General features: G+C 48.7%; 1 protein-coding gene across 7 annotated transcripts in view; it reads left to right on the forward strand.

The window, feature by feature from the left end:
• The window catches only part of TENM3 (teneurin transmembrane protein 3), a 620275-nt gene that overhangs the window by 601369 nt on the left and 5493 nt on the right, over positions 1-13413 (forward strand). For all 7 annotated transcript variants that reach the window (XM_053916510.1, XM_053916509.2, XM_053916511.1 and 4 more), the window contains 3 exons: positions 5533-5829; positions 9073-10684; positions 13235-13365. In XM_053916510.1, the coding sequence (XP_053772485.1) occupies positions 5533-5829; positions 9073-10684; positions 13235-13365 (2040 nt within the window). The remainder of the gene's footprint in view (positions 1-5532; positions 5830-9072; positions 10685-13234; positions 13366-13413) is intronic.

Here is a 13413-nt window from a genome sequence, read left to right on the forward strand (position 1 = left end):
TATCTTACTCAAATGTCCCTAAAACAGGCACGGTGCACACACACACACACACACACAGTCTCAGTCACAGGACTGACCTCATCAGAAGACACAAGAATCAGGAGACACCGCTCACATAGGTGCTCCTCGTTCTGCACCCCAAAGACACAGCCCTGAACTGGAACTCAGAAACTATGGGTTCTAGATCGGCCTCCACTTCTTATTCATGGTAACCCTCTGGGAAAATCAGGACATCTGGAACCCTCATTTTCCTTATCTATATCATGATACCTATATCATGGTCTAAATAATACAGTATCTAGAGACTATGTAATGATGTGGTCATGGCAGGTAGAGCTGTATCGTGGGCAAGTAAAATGTACCCTGCTCTGCCTTTGGTTCCCACCGTTGTTACAGAATCATGGGAGACGACGCGAAAGTGCTTTGAAAACCAAAGGCCCAATTGTGTGTCCTAACCCTGACCTGGAGCATCTCAGCCCCACAGGCAGAGGCAGGGCATTTGGACCCACACAGCAGACGGACAGATGGACGGGAAGGAGCTGCTATGGTTGCTGGTCAGGGAAGTGGCAGAAGAGGGAAAAGTAGAGCGATGCTTTGCCCAGAAACTCACAGTGGAATATATTGCCCGCTGTTCTTTGCGAGAACCCATGTGTTAGTGTGTGTTTATAACACTGCTTTTTTAGACAAAGAGAAATTTGAAGGAGCCGAGGAACGCAGGGAAACTCAATCTTAAGTCACCAGTTCTCCGTCTGATTCTAAACAAAGAAACTCCCTCGCTTTGGGGAGGAAGAGACCGGTGTGCACAGGCGTGGGGTTGGTTTCCTTCTAAGGAGCGGAGCCAGGATGTGGCAACGAGGCATCTCAGGAGATGCGCTGTTCAAAGCGGCGCGGGCCACTCGGGTGGGAGAGTCCCAGCTGATGTGTGCGCTTGCTCTCGTGGAGACAATGCCAGGATCACAAGGGAGGGTCTCTTCCTTTCACGATAAGATTGGATGTGCCAGCTCCGATTGCTAATTTCATTCCTCAGTGGATTCTGCTTGAAAAATTCGGAGGAGGAAGCGAGGACAGGAAAATCTGGTCTAAAGACTGGACCTGGAGTCTGCCAAACCGGGGGAGAGTGGGGACAGGGGACGAGAGGAACACCAGAGGCCACAGTGGCATCTGGATCAGCGGAAGCGCCACCCAGGGAACACCTTCTCTCTTAGCTTTCATTATTTCCTAGCAAAAAGTTCTGTTTCATTTTTAAGGTATTGTCCTCAATTTAGCTATGTGCCTGACGCAGGGTGGGCACTCAGGTATTTATTCAATGATAGAAGACTGAGGAAAAGCCAAGCTTATAATATGGGTTATTTATTTCACTGCGTCTAGGTCTTTCTAAAGAGGGGGGACAGTGGTCTGTGCAGAGCACATCTTTGCAAATGCCAGACCACTATAAAAGAAACCTAACACTAGCTAGGAGACAGCATAGACATAATAGATATAACACTAGATACAGAAGTTTCAAATGTTTAAAAAAGGCAAGGATTAGGAAAGGGAAAATGATGTGGGACACTAGCAACATGAAAGCATTTTCTGTGAAATAGTGCACTGAGGGGAAGGGGGAGTGGATAAGGTCGAAAATGACAAGAAATGAAATCGGGACAGAGATACGGGGAAGCATAGCAGAATGAAGATTAGACAGCTCCATAGCTTACTTATTTGTAGCTAAATTTGTATTCATATGTGATCGTTGCTGCAGGTCTTTGCCTTATAATGTTTAGTAAGCATTCCTAATTTTTGTCAGGGGCAGACTTCGGAGCCAGCCTTTAATCAGTGAAAAAAAAATGTGTGGCACTCTAATAATAAAACTCATCTTCTAAACTTGCCCAGGATTCAGATGCTTAAAGAAAAAAAATGTAGTGAATTATTTTTAAAAAGAAATCTTCAAATTTTGCAAGCCAAAATTGTGTTTAAAGGCATGCGTACATATGATAGCCCATTTAAACGTTACTATGCCGGTCATGCCCGTGTGACAGCCGTTTCTCACTTTAATGTGAGTGGCACAGCCTCGAGTGGGGCCCTACGATGCAGTGAGCTCTCGCTGATGTGCAGAGAGGCACAGAAGAGTCTGCAGCCAGCGGAGGTTCTAACAGGGACACCAGGGAGTCGAGGGCTGGCACCGGGAGTGCTGGGTGATGAGCCAGCCCCGCCTCACTTCCCTCCACGGGATCCGGACACGTGAATATAATGCAACTGTTCTTTGTGTCTTTACACATCGGGCCACTGCGTTCACGTCCGCATGCCTTTGCGTTTCAAGCGTTCCACGGGGCGCACAACTGCCCCCTCCCAATATCAAAGGCACGCTGTGATTAATTACGGTCATGCTGCACGTGATCTTTGAAAACGGGGAGTTTCCACGCTTTCTTGAAGGAAATGCTGTGCATCACGAGGAATTCCCGGTGGTCTCTTGCCCAGACCCAGCATTTGGATTCATTTGTATGTAGCTGGAGGTGTAGTAATGATCTGACAGTGCACGTTTTATCAACATCTTAGGTGAACTCTTCCATTTAACTTGATATTGTATATTAAAAATATTTATGACAAGGCCACTGGGGCATGGAACAATGCTGGTGCTTCATGATTGTCCAATAAAAACCAAAAATGGCTGCCAAGTGGCCTTGGTTTCACAAAGGTGTAATTAAGCAGGACTGTGTCCTAGGATGGAAATGTCCCTTGACTTTGTAACTTCGTTTACAACCCAGAGGAGATAGTTTGGGCACGTTTGAGAAAGATAAGGGGAAAAAATACTTTTTAGTGTCTTTTGAAATTTTACACACTGAGTCACGGTGGCTGGTGTCTGGAAAAGTGAGGATAGGTAAAACCGTGGTTTCTGTTGGGAACGTGGGAGAAGCACAGGCACATTCTAATGCTTACCTCATTCTGCAGTGTGAGCAGACAGCAGAGGCGCTGCGCACAATGTTTGTCTGGATGCAGGAAAAATTAAACTTCTGTCCAGCTGTTTGTTCTCAGCCGCGTCCGGTATGGCGGCCCACACAATGGCGGCAGTGAGGACCCCTGATTTTCACCAGGATACGCGGGTGCTGTGCAGCCACACTCACAAACCAAAACACACATCCGAGACCCAGGTGCAGGGCACAGGCAGTTTGGGGGTTGGGGGGGTGCCGATCTGTCTCTTTGCCCTCCTCCCACTCGGGAGCCATCCGACCAGGTCTGCAGTCCAAATTTCCTACACTCAAACCACAGGAAATATCGCAAAGATAAAGGAGGGCAAGGAGGCCAATCAAGACTTGAGATACAAATTAAAGTGAATGCAAAGTAAAAGAGGAACAGATGGGCACAGCTGTGGGCAGCATAGTGCAGGGGGCTCTTTGCAGCCTGGAATAACCCAGGGAAGGAAAAAAAGGGGCAAAGTTAAACATGCCAGGGTTTTTTTCCTCCTTTTCCATCACAATCGGAGAAACACAAGAGCCCTGGGAAACCGCTGAAGTTGTGCAAACCTCTTCTTAAGGCATCAAACACATTCAAACCCAAGCTGCAGAGCTGGTCTCTGCCCGTTGAGTGCTGAGTTAATTTGATATCAAGTCAAATCTTTCTACCAGCTTTCAAATGTATATTTGTAACTTTAGCTAGTAGCTTCTTTCCAAGATACACACAGCGTTCTGCAAACCGAAACTCATAAAAGTTCACAGAATTCACATCAGACAGGGACCAACCAGTATGCAGACGTTCCCACGTGGGAAAACGGAAGGCCGGAAGCCTTCCGCTGGCTAGGCCAAGTCACCTCAGTCGCTGAAAGAGGCCGAAAGCTCTGGGGTGACCTCTGCACTGACAGATGGACACAACAGATTCAGAGGGGCCGAAAGAAAGCCCAAAGCCATGCACCTTGCCTCTGGGCCCGGTCAGGTCTGGGGGCCCCTGGGGGCCTCCCCCCAGCACGCACGTGGCCACACCCCCCTCTCCACAGCAGGACACGCCGTTTCTGCTGTGGCGCAGTGGTTTTTGTCTCCTCTTCCCCATCTGGTGGCTCTTAAATAATAGGACTGAAAGATTAAGACCTCCTAACTTCTATGCAGGGCTCTGCTTGCTTGTTTTCTGTGAGTCTTCTCCATGGGGGCCTCTTCTTCCCCAGGTCACTTTGCCTATAAGGTACAAATGCTTTCTTTAGCTTTTATCTTTGCCTTTCCGTGGACTTCATAATACTCCCCTTGAGCAGCTGATGGGAAAAGTGTACGTTGAAGGAATATTTTTTCGTGGGACTCGTTTAATGCTGATGATAAAATGCACAAATTAGTTTCATCTCACATTTTACATAAATATACATGCATATTATATGTGTGCCTATACATATATTTACAAATACACAGGGTAGGGCAAAAGTAGGTTTACAGTTTTTTTGTGTGGGAAGGAATGCAATAATAAATAATAATACAAGAATAGCTGTTTTGCCTACTCACGACTGTACACCTACTTTTGCCTGTCCTGTGTGTGTGTGTGTGTGTGTGTGTGTGTGTGTGTGAATAGGATGTGGTGAGTGTGTGTAACTGATCAGCTGGTGCTGTCTGTTTCGAAGGCTGTAGCCAGGACATGGCCGTGTGAAGTTAAGATTTACTTCTTAACAATCCCGACAGTTAACAAGATATTGTTACATACAAGCCGCCACAGCCACACGGGTGCTGTGGAAGACCAGAGAGTGGAGGTGCTGGCCTCCCTGTGAGGGGGTCCTGGAACGCAGAACTTCACCGAGGCCGCGTGCCCGCCGCAGCCGCGCATGCTGGCTTACGTGAGCCTTGGACCGCAGACAGGAACAACGGAACGTGGCCGGAGAGTCTGGACGTGGCGCAGAGCCACGCAGAGCCCCTACCACAGCAGCGCGGTGCCAGATCTGTGAATTAATCGCACAAGTCAGGCTGAGCAGACGGGGGAGCAGAGGACCTGAAGTCCCTGCCAGTTAACCAGATGTTACCCAAGAAAGAGGCGTTCGAAAAGGCTGTGACATCGCAGCGTTTGGCCAAAAGCAACGATCGTGTTTGCAGCCCCTGCTATTTCAGCTCATTAATAATTTACAGTAACGGGGGCTCCAACTTACACTTAACCGCTCGACAAAAGGCTCCAGTCACACTCGCCACTGTTTTATTTAATGTAGCCATGATGAATCTGCTGGGCAGTTATTTTCCAGGGCTCAGGGGGGCGGGGCTTGGAGCAACTCACAGAGATGTCGAGTTTCCCACCTCCCTATCTTCTTAACTAACTTAAAAACAGTCTTTTTCTTACCAGTCGCTCAAGTTTACAAAATGTAATTGAAAAGGTTTTGAACAAATGCCAGGCTGTCTTCCTGCTTAATGAAACCTTTTAAAAGAGCAGTTAATCTACTGCCTCGCACTTGTACCCCAGAAGTTGCTAAATTAATTTACTGACGCAGAGAATCAATCACCATAAACGGTGTTTAAACAATAGCGGGGACTCCGAAGGGGAACAAGGCGCTGGCACTGCGTCGGCATGATTTATCTTAGCATCTTGTTTGTGCTCCACCAGGTTAATGGCAGGAACCTCCTCTCGGTTGACTTTGATCGAACTACAAAGACGGAGAAGATCTATGATGACCACCGTAAATTTCTCCTGAGGATCGCCTACGACACGTCGGGGCACCCGACTCTCTGGCTGCCCAGCAGCAAGCTGATGGCCGTCAACGTCACCTACTCATCCACAGGTCAAATTGCCAGCATCCAGCGAGGAACGACCAGCGAGAAAGTGGATTATGACGGACAGGGGAGGATTGTGTCGAGGGTCTTCGCTGACGGTAAAACGTGGAGTTACACGTACTTAGAGAAGGTATGTCGGCACACGCACAGCACGGAGAGAGGGGCAATGACTCGTGTGTGTCAGCAACCTGCCAGAGCACTAGGGCGGGCGGGGGGCAGGGTGGGGGAGAAGTGACATGTGACTGAGTTCCATTTATCATTCTAAGTATCGACATGTAAGGCACATTTGTACAGCAGTGATGAATTTCTGCATTAGCCAAGTACTTTCTCCTTAGTTAAGTTCTACTGTCTGAGTTCCTTTTAAGTGATTTATGCCGTGAACAAACAAGCAATAACACTGTCCACCTGCCAAGCGTCTACGTGGGCCACATGCACAAATGAGGCCTGGGGCGTGTAAGTCATTTGCACATCATCGCAGCGCCAGGTCTTTCACTGAAGAAAAAGCCTTACGTCCGCGCGGGGAAGGCTGTCAGGTCTGTGTTGCCGCGGCAGCGCTTCAACGTGACCGTGCAAAGCAGTGGGTCCTGGGTATGCATTATTAACCAAAAGAGGCTACTTTTGAGAAAGCCATGCTTCCAGAACTCTGTGGCATCTCTCCTTTCTTCCACATAGAAAAGGCAAAGTTCCTAGCGTGGGCTTTTTTCTCTCCTGTTCTTAAGAACTGTGAACAATACCAAAGCAGACTTCAAGTTCCACATGTGCAAAATGTGTGGGCGTACGATGCGTGGTTTGGGGTAGAGGCTGGGGTGCAGAGGGAGTGAAGTTTGGTGAAAGGAAGGAGAGGGAAAGGATCGTCTCCCTGTAATTCCTTTCTTAAGAAATACGACCCACTGTAGAGCATACTCATGGGATCCTTCGTTGGCCTTTGAAATGCTCCCGAGCCCTAGAAACTGATTCAGTTTTGAGTTCGGCCCCCTCTCACACCTCAGCACGCACCACCCCAACAGCAGCCTGCGTGACACACTCAGCTCTGCACAGGCACCGCCTTCACGCTCGCTCGTCACACACAGAGCAGCTCCTGCTGCCAAACCCTCATGTCCGCCTCATTGCGCTCCCTCACGCAGTCTGGGTCTGCAGCAGAGGTGCGCCACGCAGCCCTGCAGCCTCAGCTGCGGCCCTGCGCTGGGGCCGTCCCGTCAATTCTGGTCTCCCTGAGAGCCAGTGTCAGCTCTGCAGTTCACGGGCAGATGCTGCTGTCTTCGGGCAGCCCCCCAACTCTGGATGGAGGCCGCCAGCGAGGACCCTACTTGCCAGCTTCTCCTCTTGCAAACCCACTGATGTGCTCTCCTTAGAAAAGACTCAGCCCTGAGACGAGGGACCACGCCTGTGTGATGACCACTGCTGTCCAGGCTAACCAGCCCGCTGTACAGCTGGCCACTCGACCCATCCTTTGTTGAGAGACCACAGAGAGAGCCCCCTGCACACACACCTTCTTGGGAACAAATCCTGACACCTAGAGAGTAGTTCCCCCTCCAACCTGACCAGCCCCAGGACCACTTCTCCCTGGAGAGGCTGGGAGAGGACCACTGCTTCCTTCCGGAACAGCTTTCCCAGCTGAAATCCATGACAGAGAAGAGCACCAGGAACGAAAATGTCCAGACCCCAAAACTGATGGTGGTGAGCATAATGTGACTGAAAAGTATTTAAGGGCAACAAGAAGCATGTCACCTTCACGTATCAGTGGGGGTCAGAAGAGCCAGCAGGTACGTACTCACCATGTCTCCAAAACCCCTAAAATCCATGCAAACTACCTCCATTTCCTTGCCAGATTAGGCACACTAAGCCAAAACTTAATCATAGCAAAACGAGTAATGTCTCACTAACCACCATCAGATGGGATTTTAAGTGATTGTAAACTGCGTACTGATTCCCGTGAACTCAGCAACAGTCCAAGCCCCCTTGGAAGAATGCGAACTACAGGAACCACGCGCAGGACACCGCCCGCGCAGCCTGCGTGCAGAGGAGCCCTGGGCGTGCCCCCAGAGGAGATGCTGCGGGAGCGGGTCACGCGGACTGCTGTGGAAGGTGGTGCACAGTGAGAGAAGAAGCACGAGCCTTGGACATTTCAATGTCACAAGCAAAGCAGAAGTCCCGGGAGGGCTACTGATCCCACCGTCCTTCCATGTGATCTAACGGGGTGCAGAGGAAGCTTCCTCGAGGGAGGACCCCCCCACCCTGTGCTCTGTGTAACTGTCGAGCCTCCTCAACCAGCCAACTCATCTGGGCCTCATAAATGCATATCTTTTGTCTTCCGGCAAATACTTGCAAAATAAGCAAGGCTAATTTTTATTTATATATTTATTCATTTTGCACCATAGCAGTGTATAGTCCAGAAACCATTTTTATCGCACCTGGTGTACAGAACGGGTTTGGTACTCACAAAAGGAAATTTCAAAATGTGGATTTCTTTGTCATCACAGATGCCGTCCAAGAATTTGCAAACAGACCTGACTGGAGTGGCTCAGTCAGTGGGGCGTCATTCAGTAAAGTGAAAGGCTGCGGTTTGATTCCCAGCCAGGGCCCACGCCTCCGTTGCGGGTTCAGTCCCCAGTCAGGGCACTTATGCGAGGCAACCGATCAGTGTTCCTCTCTCACAGTGATGTTTCTCTCCCTCTCTTTCTCCCTTCCTCCCCCTCTCTCTAAAAATAAAATCTTTAAAAAAAATTGCCAACAAACCAAAATAAACCACATCCAGGTTCATATTTCTATTAAGGACATTTATAGCTCTTGCTCACCGCGGGATTAATTTAGCAATGTTTGTTGACATTGATGCTTTATGTGCACACTATCCATTTGGGATATTCTGTCTAATTTTATGTCTCTTCTTCATAAAATAATATTTTGAATGCTTTGCTCCTCCCCCAAATCCACTGGAAATTAAAACATGATTTGAGAGGCTCTTCAATCAAACGAGGGGGGAAGCCACCTTACTAAATAATTGCTGCTTGTAGGTAGCATTACCTTTCCCACAGGCCCTCTTCCCCTTGAAATACTGTCTCTGAAGCCGCTTTGCCCGCGCCTGCATTCTGACCCGTCCAAGTCCATTGACAATCTGCCGCCTGGCTGCCAGTACCTGGAAATGGATGGGACGGTCCCGACAAGCGGCACATTATGAATCTCGAGCCACTAATTGTAGAACCCCTCACAATTAAACATCCAAGCAAATTAGGCAGGGAATCGTTGGCAACGTGTAAGGTCAAGGCTAACTCAATTAAAGTGAAAGTCATTTTCTCGAGAGTCTTTGTGGTCACTGAATCTGCTCTTGCCCGCCCCGTTCACAGACAGCGGCTAACCGTGCGCCCTCTCGTTGCAGTCCATGGTTCTTCTGCTTCACAGCCAGAGGCAGTACATCTTCGAGTACGACATGTGGGACCGGCTGTCGGCCATCACCATGCCCAGCGTGGCCCGCCACACCATGCAGACCATCCGGTCCATCGGCTACTACCGCAACATATACAACCCCCCGGAAAGCAACGCCTCCGTCATCACCGACTACAATGAGGAGGGGCTGCTTCTGCAGACGGCGTTCCTGGGCACCAGTCGGAGGGTCTTGTTCAAGTACAGAAGGCAGACCAGGCTCTCGGAGATTTTATACGACAGCACAAGAGTCAGCTTTACCTACGATGAAACAGCAGGAGTCCTGAAAACAGTAAACCTCCAGAGCGATGGTTTTATCTGCACCATTAGGTACAGGCAGATTGGCCCCCTGATTGACAGGCAGATCTTCCGCTTCAGTGAAGACGGGATGGTAAATGCGAGATTTGACTACAGCTATGACAACAGCTTTCGAGTGACCAGCATGCAGGGCGTCATCAATGAAACTCCACTGCCCATTGATCTCTATCAGTTTGACGACATTTCTGGCAAAGTCGAGCAGTTTGGAAAGTTTGGAGTTATATACTATGACATTAACCAGATCATTTCCACGGCGGTCATGACTTACACGAAGCACTTCGATGCCCACGGCCGCATCAAGGAAATTCAGTACGAGATCTTCAGGTCACTCATGTACTGGATTACAATTCAATACGACAACATGGGTCGGGTGACCAAGCGAGAGATTAAAATAGGGCCCTTTGCCAACACGACCAAATACGCTTACGAATACGACGTGGATGGGCAGCTGCAGACGGTCTATCTGAATGAGAAGATCATGTGGCGCTACAACTATGATCTGAACGGAAACCTCCACTTACTGAACCCGAGCAACAGCGCCCGCCTGACGCCTCTTCGCTACGACCTGCGAGACAGAATCACTCGCCTGGGCGACGTTCAGTACCGGCTGGACGAGGACGGCTTCCTGCGCCAGAGGGGCACCGAGATCTTCGAGTACAGCTCCAAGGGGCTCCTCACTCGCGTGTACAGTAAGGGCAGTGGCTGGACAGTGCTCTACCGTTACGACGGCCTGGGGAGGCGCGTTTCCAGCAAAACCAGCCTGGGGCAGCACCTGCAGTTTTTCTATGCTGACCTCACTTACCCCACGAGGATCACGCACGTCTACAACCATTCCAGTTCAGAAATTACCTCCCTCTACTACGATCTCCAAGGACACCTTTTCGCCATGGAGATCAGCAGCGGGGACGAATTCTACATCGCGTCGGACAACACAGGGACACCTCTGGCTGTCTTCAGCAGCAATGGGCTTATGCTGAAACAGATTCAGTACACCGCGTATGGCGAAATCTACTTCGACTCCAACATTGACTTTCAGCTGGTAATTGGGTTTCACGGTGGCCTGTATGACCCGCTCACAAAATTAATCCACTTCGGAGAGAGAGACTATGACATTTTGGCAGGACGGTGGACAACGCCTGACATAGAAATCTGGAGGAGAATCGGGAAGGACCCAGCTCCTTTTAACCTGTACATGTTCAGGAATAACAACCCTGCGAGCAAAATCCATGATGTGAAAGACTACATCACAGGTAAGCGTCACTTTACTTCCATTCCAGTACTGAGTTACTTTGATCCTTAGTTTAATACACACAAAGTAATTGGAGTTGCTTTCTCTAACTTTATGCTTTACTCAGGCAGAATCAAATGCCTAACTTCTTACATGTTTTTCTCTGTGGAACCATAGAGAAACCAGAAAGGAACCAGACAGTTTGTTACTTCCTGTTCTGCTTGCCAATGCCCAAGGCCATATTTTCTGAAATGACAGGGAATCCAGTCACCTAAGGGAAGTGACATGGAAGGTGCAGAAAACATACTGACCTTGGAGTCCCCAAATTGGAGTTCACGTCCCACCTCTCTCCTACAATTTGTGGCCTTGCAGACAAGCCCCGCCAATTCCGATGGAAAGAATCCGTGTGGAACACAACACGGTGTGGCTGGCTGTCTCAGCCCCGGGAGGTGCTGTCCCTTCGCCACCATCATCTCAGCACAACGAAGGGGCGGTCCCTCCCACGAGTTGCTTAGACGTGTACGCGGTTTCCATCCCAACTCGTGTCCTCTTGCTCTGCTGCCGTCACTGCCGGGTAGTGCAGTTCTGGCACTACTAATAGACACACTAATTGTCCTGCCAATAGGGGGGAATTTTCAGGACACAGATTTAAGATCTTTCCAGGTTTAGTACATGATTCAGTTTACAACATCAGATCCCGCTTCTGCCGCCACAGAACGACTGGGATTCGAAACAGACACAAGGTCCCAGCAAGCAGGACCCTCGTTCCCTTAAGTAGCTGACTTCTCTGCTCATCCTCCGCTCCCACGACCCTGGGCCCTGGATCCTTCAGCTTCCACCTTTCATTCCAGAATCACATGGCCACCATTAACCTCTGAACTACATTTTTGTTTCCTGGAGGAAGGGTCTTTCCTGTTTTCTCTTTTTGTTTGTTTTTCATTTGGTTTAGTTCATGGGTTTTTTTTTCTGTTTTGTTTTTTGCTCCTTCAGGCTGTTTCTTTTCTTGCTCAGTGTTTGAGGTGTGCCGAGGTGTCTTTTTCTCAGATCTCCGGACACCTCTCAAAACGCTGCCCCGTTGACTTCACATCTGCCACCTGCTTTTCCAGACTTCCGGAAGCTTTCATCCCTCTCTTCTATGTGAACCAGCTGCACGTCCCTTCTCACAGGACCCTAATTCAGCAGCCCCCTTATGGCATTCTCCTTCATGCTTTTTCAGCACAGATCTGCATTCACGTCCCAGCATCCTGGCAATGCTTTTCAATATTTAGTCCCTTTAATTTTCACTGTTACATGGACATTGTTCATAGTGGGAGGACCCTTGCCTCCAATATTCCACCAACAGTGAGCATTTTCTCCAAACACAAGATAGATAGAGAGACAGACAGACAGACAGACATCTCTTTCTATCCTACATGAGGAACTTGGGGTTTTCTCTCCCCACCACCCCGACCCCCATTTAAAAGAGCACCACTGATTTCAGAGCCACGTGATGCCTGCACAAAGGACCTGCCAGCCTGGCGATGAGGTGAGAGCCTGTGCCCTGAAGAAGGAAGGAGGAAGCAAGCGGCTCTCCATCATTCTGACAAGCAGTTAAACACTGGTTATTTAAGAGGTGTTGACAGGGCTGCCTGGAAGGCGGGAAAGCCCACAGCTCCTGAATCCATCCTCTCCTAGCAACGCGGGCTGCGGGGAATGCCACAGCAGCATTTTCTGAACAACATCAAAAGAGAGATGGAACAGCATAAAATATATTAGGTGAAATGCAATTTCAAATTTTCCAGCAATGTGCTTAATATATAAAATAATCTACACCCAACTGTACTCATAAAGCTGCAAGCCTGCTGAGCAGTCCTGTAATATTATAACCTCCAGAAGAGAATAAAAGCCTTATTCTGAGCTTAATGGCTTTTGGAGTCACATGGCAGTATTTTAAAATACCATTTTAAAGGTTTCTAGGTTTTCTCCCCCAAAAGTTTGTTTCCTTCCACCTGTGCACAGGGAGCCCTTGAAGTCCTAACAATCAGAAATCCTGTGCCCTGGGCCGCTTTTGCCAGCTTTCAGCATCCATCTTTGATTAAGTATCTACTGTTGATTTTCATACTCTCAATTTAGGGTTTTTACTAAGAGAAAATGGGTTGTGGAACTCTGCGTATCCTCAGGCAGCCACTTTTGAAAGACAGTAATGCACAACTTCTTTCTAAGAGTAGTTTTTACTAACTACAAAACAAATTTCATCTGTTTTCGGCAACTGTGGCTCCTCCCTGCTGCTGTGCATTGTTACTGCCGTCCTTCGTCACTTTTACTAACAGGGTGCCGCGTGGCGCCCCTGAGTTCATTTGGTCTGTCTACGTGAGTAGCTCTTCCTGTGCGTTTTCTGTAGCCCTCGCCATAGTTACTGAGCTTATTGTCTCCATGTCTAAAAAGGGAGAGTGGGTAGCAAACTGTCAGGGCAAACAGGCGCTCTTTTTCTGGTTCTTATTTGTGAATTCGGGTTCTCTTTAAGGTAAGAATTTAAATTTATGACAGCACAGAATAACTCTAACACTTCTCCTGTGGAACGTTCTTCTCCTAGATGTTAACAGCTGGCTGGTGACATTTGGCTTCCATCTGCACAATGCTATTCCTGGATTCCCGGTTCCCAAATTTGATTTAACGGAGCCTTCTTACGAACTTGTGAAGAGTCAGCAGTGGGATGATGTACCGGTAAGAAACAAAAAGCAAAACCATGAAAAGGTGATAAATGGCTTACTT

The sequence above is a fragment of the Desmodus rotundus genome, chromosome 13 (assembly GCF_022682495.2).
Source record: "Desmodus rotundus isolate HL8 chromosome 13, HLdesRot8A.1, whole genome shotgun sequence".
In the NCBI taxonomy this organism is placed as follows: domain Eukaryota; kingdom Metazoa; phylum Chordata; class Mammalia; order Chiroptera; family Phyllostomidae; genus Desmodus; species Desmodus rotundus.